At 37.3% G+C, this 21,916-nt stretch overlaps 1 protein-coding gene and 1 long non-coding RNA gene across 5 annotated transcripts in view; one reads left to right on the top strand and one right to left on the bottom strand.

The window, feature by feature from the left end:
• LOC116471008 (uncharacterized) overlaps nucleotides 1-6,448 on the bottom strand; it is a 40,561-nt gene extending 34,113 nt beyond the window's left edge. The window contains exon 1 of the long non-coding RNA XR_004248709.2: nucleotides 5,874-6,448. This is a non-coding gene — a long non-coding RNA (uncharacterized LOC116471008). The remainder of the gene's footprint in view (nucleotides 1-5,873) is intronic.
• Nucleotides 3,481-15,759, top strand: ARRDC3 (arrestin domain containing 3). Of its 4 annotated transcripts, none has more exons than XM_032156836.2 (8): nucleotides 3,481-3,992; nucleotides 7,983-8,064; nucleotides 9,983-10,130; nucleotides 11,137-11,239; nucleotides 11,573-11,829; nucleotides 12,479-12,641; nucleotides 12,917-13,071; nucleotides 15,306-15,759. In XM_032156836.2, exons 1-8 carry the CDS (start codon nucleotides 3,713-3,715, stop codon nucleotides 15,360-15,362), a joined length of 1,245 nt encoding a protein of 414 aa, XP_032012727.1. In that variant the 5' UTR covers nucleotides 3,481-3,712; the 3' UTR covers nucleotides 15,363-15,759. The 4 variants fall into 4 exon arrangements, with proteins under 4 accessions (XP_032012727.1, XP_058296705.1, XP_058296704.1 ...); XM_058440721.1 differs by lacking the exons at nucleotides 3,481-3,992; nucleotides 9,983-10,130 and adding exons at nucleotides 6,625-6,909; nucleotides 7,274-7,305; XM_058440722.1 differs by lacking the exons at nucleotides 3,481-3,992; nucleotides 9,983-10,130 and adding an exon at nucleotides 5,880-6,017.
• The last annotated feature ends 6,157 nt before the right edge of the window (nucleotides 15,760-21,916 follow it).

A 21,916-nucleotide genomic window follows, 5' to 3' on the forward strand; every position in this document is an offset into this window, starting at 1 on the left:
TTTCATATTTTTCTTTATGAAATAGATTCTGACTACTGGTAGGGTTTTTTTTTCAACCAAACACAAAACTTCCAGTTGAGATGGCTTCCTTTTTTTTTTTAAATAAAAATATTGAGCATGTTGATATAATATGCAAAAAACTCCAAACTTGGCAGTAATCTTGACATATCTCCTTAATATCATAGAACTTGATAGCAATGATCATTTATCAGTCTTTGATAGAGTTCTTGAGATTGAGTTCAAACTTGACTATATTAAGGTGAAATAGCCATTTGACTCAAAACCCAAAAAGTTAATATAAAAAGAGATTCCTACTTAAACTCTGAAGAAGCAATGAAAGGGGGATGGGAAGCTAGTTATTCAGTCTAGCTGGAATTTTACTCAGTTGTGCCAACTGCATCTAGTGGAGGGAGTAGAAAAAAGCAAAGGAGATAACATAGTAGTGGGATGTTATTCTGGGCACCAAAAGCACATGTAACTGCATACTCGCAACAGTGAGACAAGCTAACAAAGGGGACAGAAGATGTACTTGACAGGATTATAGAGAGTTAGCAGATGAGTAGGAGGAGATGGCATATGAGACGTAGGCTGGAGAGCAGTAGGAAAGAGCCTTGATGGTAAAGACGAATTGTTTAAATATAATACAAAATACAATAATGGCCCAGTGAAGCAAGCTGAGAAGCCCAAGATAATGTCTACAGTACAGCATTTCAAGCTGTCTAAGGAGTAGATATTTAGACAAAAAATCTGAAAGGGGGAAGTTACGAAAGCGACAAGAGAAAACATTCAAAATCTGGTCCAAGCGTTTTTGTTTTTGTTTTAAGAACTGAAAAGATAAAGAGAGACCAGGCGCAAGCGGCTCACGTCTGTAATCAGGGAGGCCACGGCGGGTGGATCTCTTGAGGCTACGAGTTCGAGACCAGCCTGGCCAACATGGTGAAACCCTGTCTCTACTAAAAATACAAAAATTAGCCAGGGGTGGTGGTGCGTGCCTGTAATCCCAGCTGCTCCGGAGGCTAAGGCAGGAGAATCGCCTGAACCTGGGAGACAGAGGCTGCAGAGAGCCAAGATTGTGCCACTGCACTCCAGGCTGGGCGACAGAGTGAGACTCCATCTCAAAAAATAAAAATATAATGAAAATGGCAGCTGGTAAGAATTTCTTGGAAATTTGCCAGTTACCTAAGTATTTAAGAAGACACAGTAAAAAGAAAATTTTAAAAATAGCAAAATACGTAATAGAGACAACTATTCAAAAGATCCTGAAAGCTTCAAACACAAAGAATAATGTACTATACAGTGACAGGAATGAAACATTTAATATTTTAAAACAATTTTCCAAACTACAAATAAATCTTAGAGTTCTTTTTTATTAAATGCAATTCTGGTGTATTTAAATAGCTAATTCTTATTTTTTCTGAAATAAGTTATATTCTAATTAAATAAATTTTACTAAAAAAATCTGAATTCAGGTTTTCACTAACCCTTAATAATTTTTAACATAAATGTAGACACAAATGTGCAATGAATTTATGTATTCATTGTGGACTACACTTTTAAATCCATTCCTTGCTCAGTGGTTTTTGAATGCTTATTAAATATCATTGACCTTATGCTGAGGAAAAGCTGTCATTCTAGGAAATTCACCACTTCTACCACTAGGTGGAGAAAAAACACAAGTAGTATCTGTAATCAAAGCTAGTACAAGGCCCCAGGTACTTTACCTAGAATTTCCACCAGGTGTCAACCAAGAGGTGGGGAAAAGATTAGACTGTTTTTCCCACTTAAATATGCAAATTTATAATTTTACGCATAGCGATCTAAACTCTGAAATAAATGGCCTGCTCACTGTCTAGTTTGCATATTTATACTCTTTATATATTACTACTGATTCCAAGATATTGCCTTGTCAACTACTCTTTATATATTACTACTGATTCCAAGATATTGCCTTGTCAACTAAAATCCAACCCCCAAAAGCTTAGTTTCTTTTGAAATAAAGAAAACAGCAAGACCAATAAGTTTAATTTATTGTGACTCATAGGCTCAACCTATCCAAATACACTACACAAAAGAATCTAAAATGTTTAGACACGGACAGCCAAAAATCTTCCAAAGTATTTTTGGTCATACATATATAGAGAGAGATACAGCACCAGATTCATATTTTTTCTTTCTACATTTCTCTTGTAAGGCAGTTCTGTTGATTGCCAGTAATCTAGATGAGTTTATGCTGTTATGCTCTGAATCCCAGTGTGGTGTGACGAAAGCACTGCTATTTTTTACCAAACATTCACAATAAAAAGAGAAATGTACCTATATTTAAGATGTATCATGAGAATTACTACGTTAAATGGTCCAAGGCTATCGGCCGAAAATTAAAGCTTCACACAGTTAATCCCTATTTATATACCAAATCATGCTTTTTAAAAACAATTTTATGCGCTTCACTAATTTCTAACAAAGATTTTCCGATTCTGTTGCAAACAATATGTCAGCTAAACCACTATGTCATACGCCTTTTATAAGGTAGTACTTTTTTAGGCCGAACTCTATTCTTATTCCTCTGGACACAGGAGTTGTAATCATGTCTTACTCTGCAAATCTAGCCGTAGGTGGTGTCTTAAAAGGACTTTTTCTTCCTTCGAGGAAGTGGTCAAGCTTCCCCCCAGCCCCCACCCGTGTCATCCTGGAAACAACTTGGTTGTTTTTCGGTGCTATCTAATTAAGCAACGTAGGAGAAAGAAGTTGAGGAGACAGCAAAGCCTATTGATTACATTGTACTTGCTTCTCTACCTCGCGCTTCAAAGGATTAAGGTTCCTTTGACCTAGACTGCGTTCGTTTCCACCCTGCCTACAAAGTACTGGTTTAAAAAAAAAAAAAAAAAAATCCAAGCCAAGTATGCTCTTGTCTATGAACAATATTTATTGTCCGGTTTTATTACGCTTTCTTTGGAAATTCGATTATGCTCAACAATCGGTCGCTTGCCCAACCGGTTTCTCCCTTCCCCCATCTCTCTTCACACATCACTTTTTCCTCTTCCCATCCAGGCAGTTGGCAAAACGCTGCAGTGCCGGTAACGCACGCTTCGGGCTGGTCACTGCAGTTTATCCTTACTTGGCTTTGTAAACTCCCCACCCAGCCCTTGTCCCCTCACGCCCCACTCTGCTATTATCTTTCTAGTAGAGTGCGCTCGGTAACGGACTCCAGATAGCACGTCGAGGGTATACGGTAGCCTGCCTACCAATAGGAGCCCACAGTGAAGAGAAGTCAGGTTCAGCCGGCCGGCAGCTCCAGTATCTCCTTCCCCTAGCTCTACACCTACTGTACCCGGGAGCGAGCGGGCAAGGGAGCGAGCGCGGCGCGGCGCGGAGCGGCGCGGGAGGGGGCGCGCAGGGAGGGCGGACAGCAGCCGCGACCTGCGCCTGCGCACTGGGGTTGTTTTTCACAAAGCTGCTCTTAAAGTGAGCTGGCAGCCTTTAGCCGCCCGTCTTTGTAAGGAGACCACTGAGACGAGCGGGAGCGCGGAGCAGCAGCCTCTGCTGCCCTGACTTTTTAAGAAATCTCAATGAACTATTTGTAGAGAATCACTGATCCGGCCTGCAAGCATTTTGCACGGCAAAAATATCGATCAGTGTTAAGTGAAGATCACATTTTATATGCGATCTTGACTTTTTTGTCTTACATTATATTTTTATAGATTTTGTTATAAACATGGTGCTGGGAAAGGTGAAGAGTTTGACAATAAGCTTTGACTGTCTTAATGACAGCAATGTCCCTGTGTATTCTAGTGGGGATACCGTCTCAGGAAGAGTAAATTTAGAAGTTACTGGGGAAATCAGAGTAAAATCTCTTAAAATTCATGCAAGAGGACATGCGAAAGTACGCTGGACTGAATCTAGAAACGCCGGCTCCAATACTGCCTATACACAGAATTACACTGAAGAAGTAGAATATTTCAACCATAAAGACGTCTTAATTGGGCACGAAAGAGGTAAGTTTTTATGTTATTCAGAAGTCATTGGATTCATTTTCTTTGGAAACGTACCTTTTCAGTTTTCTGAATTAACGTGATTCTACTCCTAGCATAACTAAGCAGTTTGAGAAAGGTTAGCAAAGTTGGAAGATTTGGATTCTCCTTGACGTTCATCGTGTGTTAAGCCGTAATGCATGCAGGCATCTGCAAAGTGACTGCAAACTACACTTATTCAACTACCTCTATACCCGGCTCGGTCTGTGCCACACGCACTTGTAGTCCATTTGCACCTTACTTATAAATTCTGCTTGAATCCAATTCAATCGTTTTACTAATATATTTTCAAATGAATTGGTAAAAGCTGCAGTCTAGATTTTTGCCTTTACTTGCAACCTAAGATGTAAAAACTGAACTTCGATCAAGAAATGTAATAACATTTTTAAGAGGCTTAATGCGTGTGTTTCATTTTTAATATTGGAATGCAAAAGACGTTAAAGAATTGATCACTGTTCTTTCATAAAAGGTTTCTGTGGCTTATTTTGACATATGGTATCAACACCCCACGTGTTTTTTCTCTATTCTTTCCCATTCCTTTAAAAATTTACACCCAGCATTCCTTAAAGGAATGACTATCTGTCATTATGATAGGTATCGAGTCAGTTTTAGAAACCATTTAGGATCAGTAATTTTCTTTTCCGAGCACCATGTCTAACTTTGGAACGTGCATTCAATGAAACCCATGCCAGTCAAATGGAATTGAAAAGTATAGGGCACACGGGATTTGATTTTTGGTTAGAAGAGGGAGATAAAGGGTTGTCAAAGGGAGAAGGAGTCCTGAGATTTCCAATCTATTGTTTAAATGGTTACATTGTGGAAATATAGGAGACTCTAGGCTTGTTTTTCTAAGTTTCCACCCTTTGTTAGAAGCGGTTCAATCCTGTTTCGGACCAGTTCTGGGGGGTGGTGAGGAGGGGCGCTTGTTCTGCTCTCAGCAGATTGGTTACACGCGTCAGGTGGTGGCGATGACTTAATTCCTAGCCCAAGAAGAATATAATGTTAAAACTGGTTATGTAATTTTTGTGCCTCTCCTTTTTAATGCAGTATTTAGTTCAGATGTTGGCGATTTTTCAGAAAAAAATTAGAGACATATTTTACCTTATTTTTTATATTAAAAGCCTACATCCTGGAGGAGTGCTGATGACTGAACTAAGGCAAGTGAGAAATAAAGGATGCTTTGAGGGACAGTATTAATGCATTATTTTTGAAACTATTAAGGTGAACTCAGTTCTTTAGCAGGATTTTCGTAGTTAGATACAGGTACTTTGCATCCTGAAATAATTAATCTCTCCAAGCGTTAACACTGATAGGAGATGCAAATGCCTAATGACAGTCTTGGTATTTGTTGAAAAGCAGATAGATGACTTCGTGTTTGTACCTTTCTGAATATTGCAGCCTTTTATGAAATGGGTGAAAGAAACAGATTTTTCTTCAAGGGGTTGAGACTTGCAATGGGGGAAAAGTAGAACAACGAGATGTGAGGACAATATAATTTCATTAGTTGCACCATGATTTCATGGTAAAGAAAACTAAATGCCGTGCACCCCCAACAAAATGCCCCCCAAACCCTGCAACGCGTAGACGAGCTCAGTCTGGAATAGTTTCAATGACTTGAAAGTGGGAGCTCTCAAACTAGCCTGGTAACTGAGACCCCGCCCCGGGCGCCCGGGATAGGCGGAGCCAGGTTTGTTAGCCTGTTGCTAAGGCGATGGCAGGCGCTGATTGGATTGGGCGCGGGCGGGTGGGGAGAGTGAGCTCGCGCCGCGGCTGGGGCGAGGCTAGGAAACCGGCGTGCGCCGGTAAAGGTTTCTCCAGAGCGACCCCCACCCAGCCCGTACTCACGTTTGTTCCCGAGCTTCTGGGGGCGCCCGGCCCGTGCCACGTCACGTTCTGTCGCCCCTCTTTTGGGCCTCCTAAGGGCCATCGAAAGGAAACGACTTCAGGCTTTAACTGAGTAGAGGGCAGACGCTCCTGCCGGCCTTACAGGTGCCGGATGGCCTTGGACTCAACTTTATAACAGAAAATCCTTTTCAGATGGAAGTTGGATGGGAAGGGTTGGCAGGACCCTCGTTAGCTATCTTCTGGGTGGGAGGTGTCAGGGGACTCCTGTGAACGCTTGTTTTCCCCTTAACTGAAACAAAGCTTGTTCCCCGACCTCTCCAGTCGCCACACTGTCTACCTTGAGTTGACCTGAGGGGACAGAGCAAAGGCTGGCCCGGGAAAGAAGGAAAGTGATTCCAATATCGAAATGTGGGTGGGGGGGCTTCGACGGGTATCCTCTGCCCCCTCCACCATCGTTTTCCGAAGCCTTCGGGCCCCCGCCTCCCCTTCGCCGCCCCAATATCCCTCGCCGAAACTAAAGGTGTCAGAGTGGCCCGAGCCAGATCGAACCGGTCGCCGGCTGAGGCGTGTAAAGCGGAAGCGCCGCGGCTCGCTCGCCCCGCCCCCCGGCCAGCAGGCTAGGTTGCGCGGGCACGGGCGCGAGCGCCGCGCGACGTATGCCGTATGTATAGCGGGGCGCGCGGGCGGCGGCGGCGGCGGCGGCGCGCGGGCAGGCCGGCTGGGATCTGCTCGCGCCGGTTTAGGCCGGTCCTCTCCTGCTCCGGTCTAGTTCTTGATTGACAGCTCGGCACTTGTTTACCACGGCGCGGCCGCCGCCGCTCGCCTCAATGAGACTGCTGAGCTGGCACAAAAAGGGAGCGAAGAGGGAAGAAAGGGAGAGGAAGGCGAACTTTGGGCGCCTTCGAGGGGAGCGAATTTAAATGGCCCCCAGCTCATCAGCTAGTTTTTGGTTCTGAAATCCGTTCAGGGGATTTGCACAGGGGACGAGGAAAATTGTATGGAGACATAATTGAATCACCATGATTTTTAAATAAAAGTATGGACGTATACATGCTTTTTCCCCCCTTTTCTCATTTAATATCAGGGAGGCATTACGTTTTTTGTGTATATTCAATACTTTGCTGAAGGAAAGTTAAATAATGTGCCAGTTTTTTCTACTCTGGGGGCTAATCGTAAAGGTTTCTACACCAAGAAAACTAAAAGATATTTCTGTAATTATTTAGAACGCTAAATAGGCACTTTAATGATCTAGAACCCCCTCCCATATTTTCGATTATATTTATTTATTTTCATGCCACTTGAAAAAAAATTTGACCCAAAAAATTGGTTGTAAAATGACAGGTCATCCCTTTTCTATAGAAACTGGAAACTATTAATAATTAGACTTCATTTTTTTCAAGGATGTTGGACAATATTGTTTCCTTATAAGCAGGTACCTCCTAAATGCGGTTCTTTGTAGTTATCTAAGGTATAGTTTATGCGAATTTTAGTCGTTGCTAGGACCCAGTGTTGTGATCATTTTAGGTCAATAAATAATTATTTTTAGTTATAAAACTGACATTAAAATCAGTATGTGTGGCTTTTTTTTTTTCTTTTACTCCATCTATTTGACAAACTTTTCTAGTGGTTTTGGAGTATTTATTCTATTCACATCTGGTATTATTCCCCCTAAACTGACATATTTTAAGAGGGTTGCATGAACAGTTTTTATTTGATACATTATAGTCTTAATGTGATAAATTTAAGCAAACGGTTGGAGACAAAGGATAGCGTTATCTTACCATGATGTGAGACCCGAGCCTTTTGAGTATATATACTATTTTATAAACAGATGCTTTACAGTTTGGGTCATTTTCCATTAAAAAAAAAAAAAGCCTGTGGGGTGTGAGTATTCATTATCCCCATTTTACAGATAAGGCAGCTGAAGACGGGATTTTTATTTTGTCCTGAGGAAATAATGAAGTTAGAATTAGAACTCAGATATCTCAGACTCCAAAGATTGTTTTGTGGTCTTAATTGTTATGTAAGCATCTTTAAAGTTACGCCACCCTGCGGAGTATGTAAATGTTGAATAATAAATTCTTTGTTTTCTTTTTATGTTTGTTTTAGATGATGATAATTCCGAAGAAGGCTTCCACACTATTCATTCAGGAAGGCATGAATATGCATTCAGCTTCGAGCTTCCACAGACGTAAGTATTATAAATAATAGGCATTTTTATAGGTACTCATGACCAGAGCATTATTTTAAAATTAAGTATTCTAAATTTAAACACTTTTAGTTGAAAAAAAACCCTTTTCATACTGAAACTTGCTAGAGGAAAACAATATATTAAACATAAGAAGCTATTTTTAATCTAGCGTGGCAAAATTATAGAAAGTATACTCAATTTTCAGTATTCTAAGCTAAGGTTTATGAGGTTTTAAAAATAGGAATAGGGTTTCCTTTAACATGAGTGAATTGGAAGGTGCTAGTCAAATAATAACCACTTTATACTTAGTTTATTATCAATTATAATTATGAGAAAAGATAGACCCTATCAAGTCTTAGTAGCTTCAATTTATAAAAAATTCTGTGTTCTACCTTTTCTGCTAATACTAACCAATAGCAGTAAGTTTCAAAAGTAAAAATAATTAGGAATATCCTAACTTTAGAAATGCTGTTCTTCTGATATGAACTTAATAGCTTCTGTACAAAGAACTATTGGGAAGGTCAAACAAGAGATATGATCCAAGCTTAAAAGGAAACATACATCAAGGATACATTAATATAAAACTTGGAATCTAGTAAGAAAGGAAAAAGGAAAGTGGTATATTTTTAAAGTAATGACAGATTGTTGGAAGAGATGATACAAACTTTTTTTAAAAAAATAATGCCTTTTAGCAAATATTAAAACCTGCAAAATGGCACTTGTGGTGATTATTCTGGAGAATAAATAGATTACATAAGATTTTGTCAGGTGACAAATGTACATAATTCTACATTTGTTAATTCTATTGCTTGAGATGTTATATAGAGAGAGAGAAGTCATAAATGGTATTTTTTAGAAAATTCTATTTACTATATTATTTGAGAATTTTATTTGGAATATAATGCCCTCATCTAATTTCTGAGAAAAATATTAAAGTCTGTTGATAGAATAAGGCCAGTATGGGGCCTGAGTATTTTCAGCGTCATTTAATGTTAAAAGTTCTATCTGTAAACCAAAGTCATTTAACATAAATTTTGGATAACTATTAGCATACAGTTTAAGATTTTATTTCTCTGCTATACAAGTTAATGTGGGGTCTAAAATGCAAAAGAAAAATATGAAAACACCAATGTTTCTTATGCTAATCTAAGCTAGCACTCTTGTAAATAAGTGAACATTGAGTATTTTACTAATTAAATTATGAAAAAGATACTGAACTCGCTAAAATAAAACCTTCCACAAGTAAAATCTGACAGTTAAAAAAGAATTGTTTTTTTATTCTCTTGACATAGATCAAGAGGACTATTTCTTTTTCTTCTGAAGCCTGTAAAGTTAGAGAACAGCCAAACAAGAATTAGAACATGAGTAAACTGAGAGATACAAAAGTAGTTTTTCAGTAAACTTATGAAATGTGAAATTTTTGAAACTATAATGACTATTCCAGGCCTTTTCTAGACCTTAATTTGTTGCTATAAAAAGATGATAATTCCTGTCTAATGAGAAGTGCAGTACTATAGGGAATTTGGTCTGAATGTTAAACCAGTGTCTAGAATTTATCAGTAGAAATAGTTAAACCATTCTCAACTTTGTGTTTGAATTCTTGGCCTTTTCAAAAAATGTCTATTAAACTTTCATAATTTTGCCACCATCATTAAAAGTAGCTTCCTCTTAGTTTAAATGGATTGTATTCTTCTGGCTTTTTAAAGCAAAATTTTAAAGATATTTATTGTTTATTCTTACTTAGAAATAGGAAGCTTTTTCCCCAATGACTTATCCCTTTGGAAATTTTTTAAATTATATGTTTGATACCTCATTGGAACATAAACAATACAATATATTAACACTTCTATTCTGACCTACTGTGTAATTGTTAGAAAGAGGTATAAAATTAATATATTGACCTTTATATTCTGCACAGACCACTTGCTACCTCATTCGAAGGCCGACATGGCAGTGTGCGCTATTGGGTGAAAGCCGAATTGCACAGGCCTTGGCTACTACCAGTAAAATTAAAGAAGGAATTTACAGTCTTTGAGCATATAGATATCAACACTCCTTCATTACTGGTAAGAATTGACTGAATTATTTATTCTTTGTTTTTGGCATATAAATATTAAATAATCAATCACCTAAACTATGCAGTTGTTATAATTTAAAAATACTGGTTTTCTTTTAAAATTTCATAAATACACATTTTCTTAAATACAGTCAAGAACACTGAAATTAATGAAAAATATGGTCATATTTTTGACATTGTAGTACCTTTAAGTAAATATAAAACTAAGACCAGTATATGATATGAAGTATCTCTTACTCAGAGTATGACAGCCATAACAAAAAACAGATCTGGTCCTTGGATGATTTGAGTGGAAGAAGAGCAGTAGTAATCTTTTATTATAATACAATATCACTTACTTGACAATATCATAATCTAAAATTTGAACTATACTTTGTTACTCCAATAGAGGGATAGTTGTCAAATAATGGGGAATCATTAGTTTCATTAAAAAACTTAACTCCTTTTTTAAAGAAATCTATTTTTAATTGCATTTGTCTGAAAATAATTCAAATTTGACTTAAAACTTTATTTGGTTTAAACAAATGATAACATCTTTAAAGCACGTAAGAAATGGGCATTTTCCTTTTTTACATATTTTTTTTTATATTCTCAGAGAAAGATGTTAACATTTGGAATTATAATCAGATTGCTTTCTGTGCTGCCTTTTTAAGGCAGTTTAAATGGAATGTGGAAAGGGTTTTTTTTATTTGGTTGGTTTTTAATTACTATATTTGTAAATAGTGTGAGCTAAAAAACTATGTTTATGGGATAGGCTGTAAACCCTTTGCCTTTTTTTTCTAATTGAATGGAAATTTATATAAAAATAAAAGTAATGGTATAATTCAAAGCCATCGGTTAGTTAAAAAATAAGAAGTATGTCTGGATACAAAAAAAAAAGCAAAACCAGTATTAATTTTTAATTTTCCACAAATTTAGAGTTATATTTTTAAATATTCTGGTATTGATTGTACCAATCCATACACTGACCTTTTTCTCTAATTTTTTTCTTACAGTCACCCCAAGCAGGCACAAAAGAAAAGACACTCTGTTGCTGGTTCTGTACCTCAGGCCCAATATCCTTAAGTGCCAAAATTGAAAGGAAGGGCTATACCCCAGGTATGTAAGAGGTAGATTCCCACAAAAAAACTTTCTTCACTTAGCTTTTGTGTATAAATTTATAATATGACTACTAAATATAAACATAATATAGTATTCTTTTGTGAAATAACAAATTGTGCTTATCCATTTGTTTTTTTCACACAGTAGAATGTAGTTTCCTTTTTCAAATAGCTACTGATTAGTTCATTTCTATGACTCAAGTTATTTGCAGTTCCTAGGATACCTTTTCATGTATGTTAGTTGCACTTTCTTACTTTTAGCTTTAAGAATCTTGACTTCTTTTGTTGTTTTTTTCTAACAGTAGATATGTGTATATTTTTCCCTCTCTAGGTGAATCAATTCAGATATTTGCTGAGATTGAGAACTGCTCTTCCCGAATGGTGGTGCCAAAGGCAGCCATTTACCAAACACAGGCCTTCTATGCCAAAGGGAAAATGAAGGAAGTAAAACAGCTTGTGGCTAACTTGCGTGGGGAATCCTTATCATCTGGAAAGACAGAGACGTGGAATGGCAAGTTGCTGAAAATTCCACCAGTTTCTCCCTCTATCCTCGACTGTAGTATAATCCGTGTGGAATATTCATTAATGGTATGTACACATTTAAGAGGTTTTTTCCTTTCTTTTTTCTTTTTTGAAACACCTGTCACCCAGGCTGGAATGCAGTGGCACAGTCTCAGCTCCGCTGCAGCCTCCGCTTTCTGGGCTCCAGTGATCCTCCCACCTCAGCTCCCAAGTAGCTGGGACTACAGGTGTGCCTGTAGCCATGCCTGGATAATTTTTGTATTTTTTGTAGTGATGGAGTTTCACCATGTCGCCCAGGTTGGCCTTGAACTCCTGGGCTCAAGTCATCCATCCACCATGGCCTCCCAAAGTGTTGGAATTATAGGCGTGAGCCACAGTGCCTGGCCCAAGAGGTCTTTGGTGTTTTGTTTTGTTTTGTTTTGTTTTTAAGTCTTAAAGTTATGACATAGTTTTGTCTTATATCCAGGATTTGATTTTTTTAATTCCATATATAGTGACATATAAAATACATAACTTTTTATATAGTTTGACTTACAATTATACCTTATATGTAAATGTACTATACAGAATTATACATGAAAGAGAAACTTTCCATGTATGTAAGTTATAAAATGAAATAAATGGGGGTTTCAAATAACATTAAAATTGGTTATTAGTTTTTGAAAAGGAAATTATACTTGGCATTCTAAACTTAATATTTCTTTGCAATGTTTAGGTATATGTGGATATTCCTGGAGCTATGGATTTATTTCTTAATTTGCCACTTGTCATCGGTACCATTCCCCTACATCCATTTGGTAGCAGAACCTCAAGTGTAAGCAGTCAGTGTAGCATGAATATGAACTGGCTCAGTTTATCACTTCCTGAAAGACCTGAAGGTAATTTGATAATACACATCTAAGCTTAATCTCTTACTATGATTATCAAGAAAATTATTTTGCCTCTGATATTTTATGACCCTAGATGAATGTAATCTTTCCCTAAAGAAAGTAGATGTGCCCCTAATATTCAGTTTTGATTATATGTCTTCATAGTTTTGATAACCAAACAATAATTATTTTACCTTGACATTGCTTTTTAATACCTACTATTCTGTGTATTTTGACATGCATAAGAACATGCTGTTCGAATTGCGTGTATCTTTTTCCTTCAGCGCCACCCAGCTATGCAGAAGTGGTAACAGAGGAACAAAGGCGGAACAATCTTGCACCAGTGAGTGCTTGTGATGACTTTGAGAGAGCGCTCCAAGGACCACTGTTTGCATATATCCAGGAGTTTCGGTTCTTGCCTCCACCTCTTTATTCAGAGGTAAGTACCTACTCCTTAAGTATGAAATGAACTGGCTGTCTTGGGAAATAGCATTGCAGGCATTTTTTTTTCTTAATGTTATTAGATCTTGATTATCATGATAATAACAGAACAAATAATTTAAAACAACAGATTAAAAGTTAAGATTAGGGTCGTCAATATTTACTAAGTTTGACGCAGAGGTAAGACTGTTCACTTATTAGGGAGTTAAAATAATGATCTAACCTCATGTTGAATTACTAATTTTTTTTCTCTTAAACTTGTATCTTGTGACACATTTTTTGAAGGAAGAATTTTGCATATCCAAGCATTGATAGGAAGAACTGGCATTTTGCAAACACTGATTAAATAGTAGAATTTATCTTATTCATGATGCTTTTCCAATTGCATGTTTTGACATTCTCAGTCATAAGAAATAATGTATTTGTGATAACATCTTAAAACAACATTCCCACATGGTTATACTATTTTCATTCATCTCATATTGATGGCAGCTAAGCACTTAAATGTAAATAAAACATGGGCCTTAGGAGAAACCCACAGATTACTGAGGAAAACAAGCTAAGAAGCAAAATATTACGTAATAATGTGATAAAATGCACAGCTCATTTGGGGAGCAGCTTATTAGGTCTTGGGCATCAGGTGGGGCTTCTTGAAAAGGTGACTATTAAGGTGAATTTTGAAGAATGAGTAGTCCTCAAAAGGCAGGAAGAACAGTGTATGTAAAGACAAGGAGTGAGTAGGTGGGGTGTCCAGTAATTTCAGGATATTTCAGAGTGACTTTAGCCACTAGTACACATTTTTAAGGGGTTTTGGAGTTGGTTTTGATACCAAAATAATTCTGTAAATTACTAGAATCAGCTTTTTCTTTTGGTTACTGTAATTTACATAGCTGTTTTACTCTGAAATATTACTCCCAAATTAAACGTTAGGGAATTATTCATCATATTTCTCTTTTTTTTTATTAACACCATAAGTGGAAGGGTCAGTTTTCCTTTGGATATGATGATATGAGATCGTCTTCATTCATTGATTATAGAATATTCAGAATTATTGATGAGACATAATTTTTTTCTATTTATTTTCTAATACATACAATTTCTATTAGATGCTAAAAGTGTTCTGCCACTTGTTACAGATTTTGTCATTACATTTTTACTTGGACATTTCTGTCTTGCTTATTAAGTCAGTCATTTCTGGCTTGATTTGAGGCTTCCTGGCTGTCCAAGGAGGCATTTTAAAAAGAATGACAATCTAAGTATAGTTCACTTTTAAGCAATTTGTGGGAAAATTCTGCCTCCTTTTAAAAAGCACTAAAGATAATTTACAACTTTTAAAACGCTAAAATATGTTCAGGGTGTGATTTAACTAAAAGTTATTTGGCTTTTTTCCTTCAAAAGTGTGTTTTACCTAAAGCTTCTGAGGCAATTTGGGTTGTTCCACATTTAGATGCAAGCGGATGGGTCTCGTCCAAAAGCTCTTTCAGTAAAAAATATATTAAACCCAACAATTTGCTTTTCTGTGACCATTCTCTTTGTACTTCTGAGAAGCAACTTTTCATTAAAAATATGTGCATATGAAAGTCACTCTGAAGATAAAGAAGGTGGGAGGAAACCTCTTGAGTGTTTTGGGTTCAGCAGTTTTATTTCCTGATACACTGCGTTTTTGGCCCTCTCTGGGATTTTACACCCATGAGTTATTACCTCACATAAGCACATTGTTTATGTGAGTAAACAAATTGTTTGCACATTGTATAAACAAAGAGCATTGTTTATACGTTTCATTTTTCCAAAGTCAGAGGAAGCGATGAGTTAACTTTTTTGTAGAAGGATGAAAGGGGTACTTTACAAAAGGAGATGATTGCTATGAAGATATTTTACGTTGTATATTTAGGTCTTAATTAAGTACTACTAAAGTACTGAGTAAAAGTCTTCATTCACTGATAAAATTTTACTGTTAATTTTTGTGAAATACGGGACTATTCAGACATGCCTTTATAAATCTTATTAATCTAGTAATTAAATATCAGGTACTTTATAGGTACCAGCACCCTTTCCTCCCCACATAGCATTTCAGGTATGAAAAGACAATAATTGGATATAATATGCTAACAAGCTGTGTTTGCTTCCTCTGATTACATTTCTTGACTATTACTCAGAATTGTAGTCATTTGCTACATTCTTCCTAGACCTCATGAAATAACTCTGTAAACTTTTTTTCTCATTTCTTTCTAGATTGATCCAAATCCTGATCAGTCAGCAGATGATAGACCATCCTGCCCCTCTCGTTGAAGGAACACTTGGTTGAATCAAGTTGATGTGGGTTCCGAACTGTATCTCTTCCGGCTGAGGACAGAGAAGTATCTTGGAGACACGTTTCAGAGGAAGTGGAATTGCTTTTGCCCAGAAAAATGGCGAATACATGAAACAACCAGTGGTCATGCTTTAGAAGCCTACAGCAACATTCTGGGGCTGCTCCAACATGCTTGAAGATCTAAGCTTTTCTCTTTTAAAACTGGCACATACACTCAGAGCAGTCTTCTTAGCCTATGGTCGTACGTGTCAAGACATCACGTTGTAAAGAGGGATGATTTCCTTCTTTTGATTTGAAAATTTGCACATGCTCAATGCTTACATTGTGCGGTTCGATGTCACTACAGCTTCTTTTTTTTTTTTTTTTTTTTTTTTTTTTTTTTCTCTCATGTTCTTTGTTTATGTTGTGCGGTTTTATTACACTTTTTTTTTTTTTTTTTTTTTTTTTTTTTTTTCTATTTTTGCCAGACTCTTGATACTCTTAAAACTTGTTTGTGGTCAGCACAACAAGGAACAAAACAAAGCTTTGAAAAAACTTTAACGTGAAAAAACGCACTGACATTTTTTTTTTATTTAATATAGCCTGGACTTTACCTGCGTATGCACATGCTCAGAATTGTCTACTAGGCTGACCATGTATCACCTCTTCAGCTTGGATCCAATTGTGGATTTATTTACAAACATCAAATGCCTTCAAGCCAATCCTTTTTGCTGTATGTTTTGCAGCCTACTGTAGTAGATACGCAACAGATAATGTGGGGAAAAAAGAGATAAGAGGAGGAAGCTAATAAGAGACTGTCAAGATTGTATACCTTCTTGGTTTCTTTTAAGAATTTGTTGCCTTTCTACTATTACAGCAAAGCAGCATTTTGTTACTGACTGCCTAAAATCACTTAATCTCAGGTGAACGCATCACTTGCCAAACTGTTGGAATGCTATTTGTGTTTTGTTGCACTGTTTTTTTCGTTTGTTTGTTTGTTTGTTTATTTGGTTGGCTTTTTGGAGAGGGAAATTTGGAAACGGGACAAACACAAAAGTTACACACCCACATTCCCTTTTTATCATGACATACAAGAAGAAACTAGCAGAGCTAAAAATGGAATGAAGAAAGGCAGTATGGCAGGCACCAGCAAAGAGTTGAGGGCTGTTGCTCTTAAAAATTATTTTTATTATTATCATTTTAAAAGTATGGAAGTTTTCCATTCACTGGGGAAAGGAGGGAAAAGTGCATTTATTTTTATACAGAGTTACTTAATTACCTCCAAAACACATATGTTGGAAATCATTTTTGCTGGTGCAAAGTATATTAATGAGCAGGAATACATATATTGAGGTTATGATTAGAGAGCTCAATTTGTACCTTTGCTATCTTGCTCAAGCTTGATATAGCATGAAAACTCGACTTTATTCCAAAAGTAACTTCAAAATTTAAAATACTAGAAGGTTTGCTGCGATAAATCTTTTGGATTTTTGTGTTTTTCTAATGAGAATACTGTTTTTCACTACCTAAAGAACAATTTGCTAAACATGAGAAATCACTCACTTTGATTATGTATAGATTACATAGGAAGAACAATCACATCAGTAAGTTATAGTTTATATTAAAGGTAATGTTCTGTTGGCTCATAACAAATATACCAGCATTCATGATAGCATTTCAGCATTTTCCAAGGTACCAAGTGTACTTATTTTGTTGTTGTTGTTGTTGTTGTATTTTAGAAGGAATTCAGCTCTGATGTGTTTAAAGAAAACCAGCATCTCTGATGTTGCAACATACGTGTAAAATGGGTGTTACATCTATCCTGCCATTTAACCCCACAGTTAATAAAGTGGCTGAAAATAATGGTAGCTCTGGCTTGGTGCTTGACCTGGTTAAATACTGTCTTAAAGCTCATACAAAACAAATAGGCTTTTCCATAAGTGGCCTTTAAGAAAACATGGAAGACAATTCATGTTTGACAAATGCTGACAGGGTGAAGAAAGCCCAGTGTAAAAATGAATCGCGTTTTAAGTGATTCGGTTAAAGGGTTTGGGCTCCCGTAGCAAACTGATACTAGATAATAAGGAAATGGGGGTGAAGTATTTTTTTATTGTTGAATCATTTTGTGAATGTCCCCCTCAAAAAAAGCTAATGGAGTATTTGGCATAAAGGGCATTTGGTGGTTTTATTTTTGTTTGGAGGGGATTGTCAGAAAATCCCTTTTCTCTCTTAAGTCTGACTGACTAGGGAACAATTGTTGATATGCATAGCATTGGAATACTTGTCATTATAGACTCTTACAAACAACACATGAAGCAAGAATGACCAATATTCTGATAATTGGCACTGGATCACAAAATGTGATAAAACTTTAAATGTATAAAACTTTATCAAATAAAGTTTTATTTTCCCCTTTAAAATGTATTTCTTTAGAGGCATTACTTTTTTAAAAATATTGGTCAATTCCTGACATAAGATGTGAGGTTCACAGTTGTATTCCAGTATTCAAGATAGATTCCTGATTTTTCAATTAGGAAAAGTAAAATCCAAAATGTTAGCAAAACAAAGTGCAATATTAAATGTTTGCTTTATAGATTATATTCTATGGCTGTTTGTAATTTCTCTTTTTTTCCTTTTTTATTTGGTGCTGAATATGTCCTTGTAGGCTCTGTTTTAAGAAAACAATATGTGGGAAATGATTTAATTTTTCCTATTGCTCTTCCTTGTGGAAAATAAAGTGTTTTGTTTTTTTTCTGTTTTGTATAATTGTTTGGAGATTTATTTGAATCTTTATCATATTAGTAACTCACCATACATGCAAACACATTAAACTATTATAATTGAACTCTATTTTAAGCCATTCTGGGTAAGAATTGTATCTAGGTCTATACTAAAGAAAATTACTGACCAACTCCTAGGCTAAAGCAGTCCTCCTGTCTCAATCTCCGAAGTAGCTAGGACTACAGGTGCACACCACCACACCCAGCTAATTTTCTAAAATTTTTGTAGTCATGGTCTCACTTTTACCCAAGCTGATCTCAAACTCCTGGCCTCAAGCGATCCTCTCAACTTGGCTTCCCAAAGCACTGGGATTACAGGCGTGAGACACCATGTCCAGACTAAATTTCAATCTTAAATATGAAGCAAACTTAGCCAGGTAAAATAATTCACTTTCAGGCACCAATTCCTTCTCAATGTGTTGTGTTCAAATTAACCAGTATTTCAAGAGTACATAAACATAACATAGTTACATTTTTTTTTTTTAAGAGAGTGTCTCACTTTTGTCACCCAGGCTGCAGTGTAGTGGCAGGATCTCGGCCCACTTCAGCCTTGACTTCCCAGGTTCAAGCAATCCTCCTGCCTCAGACCCCCAAGTAGCTGAGGCTACAGGCATGCCCCACCACGCCCAGCTAATTTTTGTGTTTTTTGTGGAGATGAGATTTTGCATTGTTGCCCAGGCTGGTCTCAAACTCCTGGACTCAAGTGATCCACCCTACTTGGCCTCCAAAGTGCTAGGATTACAGGCGCAAACCACCACACCCGGCCTAAAAGTTACATTAATTTCTAATTTTTGAAGAATATTGCTAAATTTCTTTAAATTTTAAAAACAATATTCTTTGCCTTAAAAGAATCTTAATTTTATAGTGTCTGATAACCTTAGAAGTACTTTTGGAATCACATGTAGAATTTTTCTTCCGTGTTTATACATTAATGCATGAGTTATCAAGTTGTATATTGGCCTTACTATATGATTCCCCAATATTTCTTCCCAAATATATATTCACATGCAAGGTATGTTAAAAAGAGGCATCTAGACATACATTTTGGGTTTTTTGTTTTTTGAGACAGGGTCTTGCTCTTTTGCCCAGTCTGGAGTACAATGATATGATCACAGCTCACTACAGCCTTGACCTCCCAGGCTCAAGAGATCCTCCCACTTCAGCCTCCCCAGTAGCTGGTACTAGAAGCATGTGCCACTACGCCTGCTAATTTTTTTTAAATGTTTGTAGAGCTGGTGTCTCGCTATGTTGCCCAGGCTGGTCTCAAATTCCTGGTCTCAAGCAATCCTGCTGGCTTCCCAAAGTGTTGGGATTACAGGCAAGAGCCACAGAGCCTGGCATAGACATACAAATATATACATTTTGTATACATTTATAGCTAATTAATTTTAGGAAGTACTGGCATCCTTTTCACTCAACCAGAAGCCAGCGATAACATAGTAATGCCTTAATACATTAAGGAATAACAAGCCAGGCGCATAATCCCAGCACCTCTGGAGGTCGAAGCGGGTGAATCTCCTGAGGTCAGGAGTTCGAGATCAGCATTTCCAACATGGGAAAACCCCATCTCTACTAAAAATACAAAAATTAGTTGGTCGTGGTGGCATGTGCCTGTAATCCCAGCTACTCAGAAGGCTGAGGCACAAGAATCACTTGAACCCGGGAGGCAGAGGCTGCAGTGAGCCAAGATCATGCCACTGTACCCCAGCCTGGGTGACAGAGTAAGACTGTCTCAAAAAAAAAAATTGAGGAATAACAATGACAGTGTGGAAGAGGGGACTTGCAGAATGAGAAGGGTAGACCTAGATTCTGGGTTCAGTAACTTTAGATGGAGCATTGAACAAAATGCAAGTTTGTTTTCTTATCTACAAAGTGAAAAAGTAGCTACCCAAGGTCATTTTCACCACTGGAGGTGTGAGCTTATATATCTTTTTTTTCTTCAAGACTGGGTCTCTATCCTCCTGCCTCAGCCTCCAGATTAGCTAGCACCACAGGCATGTGCCGCCATGCCCAGCTAGTGTTTTATAGAGACAAGAGTCTCGCTTTGTTGCCCAGATTGGCCTCAAACTCCTGGCCTCAGGTGATCCTCCCCCTTCAGCCTCCCAAAGCTTTGTTACACATATTTTAAGTAAGAAGATAATGCTGTAAATCAGTCATATTGGACAGTCACCACGTTGCTTCTAGGACTGTATTAGAATACTTATAGATATTGAGTTCAACGTCCCTTAGGTTACATAAGAGCATGAATTATATTCTGTTTTTGCATTAACTACACTTCGATCAAAGTCCTATTGCCATTAGTTATAATTTGTTGAATGGCTGAACTTGGTATATTTATCAGGACTTTTGGTTGTAGGATAGGGAGAAATTCAGACTAGCTTAAGAAAAAACTGAATATATTAACTTGTAATTCCAGGAATAAAATATATTAAACACATCTGAATCCAGGAATCCAAATAATGCCCCGAGGACATACTCTTTTAGTGCTTCATCTTACCGTTTTTTATATTGGCCTTATTCTTTCATATTAGCCTTACTTTTTCATGTTAGATGGACTAGGAAAGACGACCCCTTTTATAGTTGAAGGATGACATACCACCTAGAGTCCTAAATCACCTTTTTTTTTTTTTTGGAGTCAAGGTCTGGCTCTGTCACCCAGGCTGGAGGAAAATGGTGCTATTTCTGCTCATTGCAACCTCCACCATCTCACAGGCTCAAACCATCCTCCCACCTCTGCCTCCCAAGTAGCTGGGACTACAGGCATGCGCCACCACACCAGCTAATTTTTGTATTTTGGGTAGAGATGGGGTTTTGCCATGTTGCTCAGGCTGGTCCTGAACCCCTGGCCTCAAGCAATCTTCCCTCCTGGCCTCCCAAAGTGTTAAGATTACATGCATGAGCCACCGCACCTGGTGCCAAAATCACTTCTTAAGAGAGATTGTGATTGGCCAATACCTGGGTCACATTTTATACCACATAAAATGGGTTTCTCAATAGAAAGAGTTCTGTTTCCAGAAAGGACAAAGAGATTACTACATTCTTGCTATTTCAAGTGATATCCAAACCAGCAGCAATGGCATCCCGCAGAAGCTCATTAAAAAAATCGACGATCATGATCTACCCTAGAACACTGACCCACATGACTCAGGTGACATTTTTGAGATAGAACTTCGTAACTACTGAAGTAGTAGGCAGTTATACCTTCAATTTTTTTTTTTTTTTTTTTTGAGACAGAGTCTCACTCTGTTGACCAGGCCTGGAGTGCAGTGGCACAATCTCGGCTCACTGCAACCTCTGCCTCCGGGTTCAAGTGATTCTCCTGCCTCGGCCTCCCTAGTAGCTAAGATTAGAAGTGCACACCACCACGCCTGGCTAATTTTTGTATTTTTAGTAGAGAAGGGGTTTCGCCATGTTGGCCAGGCTAGTTTCAAATTCCTGACCTCAGGTGATCTGCCCACCTCGGCCTCCCAAAGTGCTGGGATTACAAGCATGAGCCACCACACCCAGCCTTACCTTTGGAATTTTTATGTCAGCAATCAACATTTCTCAAAACTTCCATTACAAAATAATGATATAATTCTACCTTGTCATTTTTTGATATCAAAGTCAATACAGAAGGGAGACAAATGTTTCCAACTAGACAAAAACTTTATTAATATAGTTTATTTTGACTTTTGAGAAATATAATCTGCAATATTTTAACAAAAAATAACAGAAAAATAATGGGGAAATGAAATAAATGAATGAATATGGAAGGATCACTGCAAATCCAA

The sequence above is a fragment of the Hylobates moloch genome, unplaced genomic scaffold, assembly GCF_009828535.3.
Source record: "Hylobates moloch isolate HMO894 unplaced genomic scaffold, HMol_V3 SCAFFOLD_6, whole genome shotgun sequence".
Taxonomy (NCBI): domain Eukaryota; kingdom Metazoa; phylum Chordata; class Mammalia; order Primates; family Hylobatidae; genus Hylobates; species Hylobates moloch.

What these genes read in the sequence shown, in the direction of transcription:
- ARRDC3 (XM_032156836.2), top strand. Translation starts at nt 3,713, where the DNA reads ATGGTGCTGGGAAAGGTGAAGAGTTTGACAATAAGCTTTGACTGTCTT. An exon ending in TCAACACTCCTTCATTACTG is followed by an intron (nt 10,131 to 11,136) that starts GTAAGAATTGAC and finishes TTTTTCTTACAG; the next exon opens with TCACCCCAAGCAGGCACAAA. An exon ending in CTCCACCTCTTTATTCAGAG is followed by an intron (nt 13,072 to 15,305) that starts GTAAGTACCTAC and finishes ATTTCTTTCTAG; the next exon opens with ATTGATCCAAATCCTGATCA.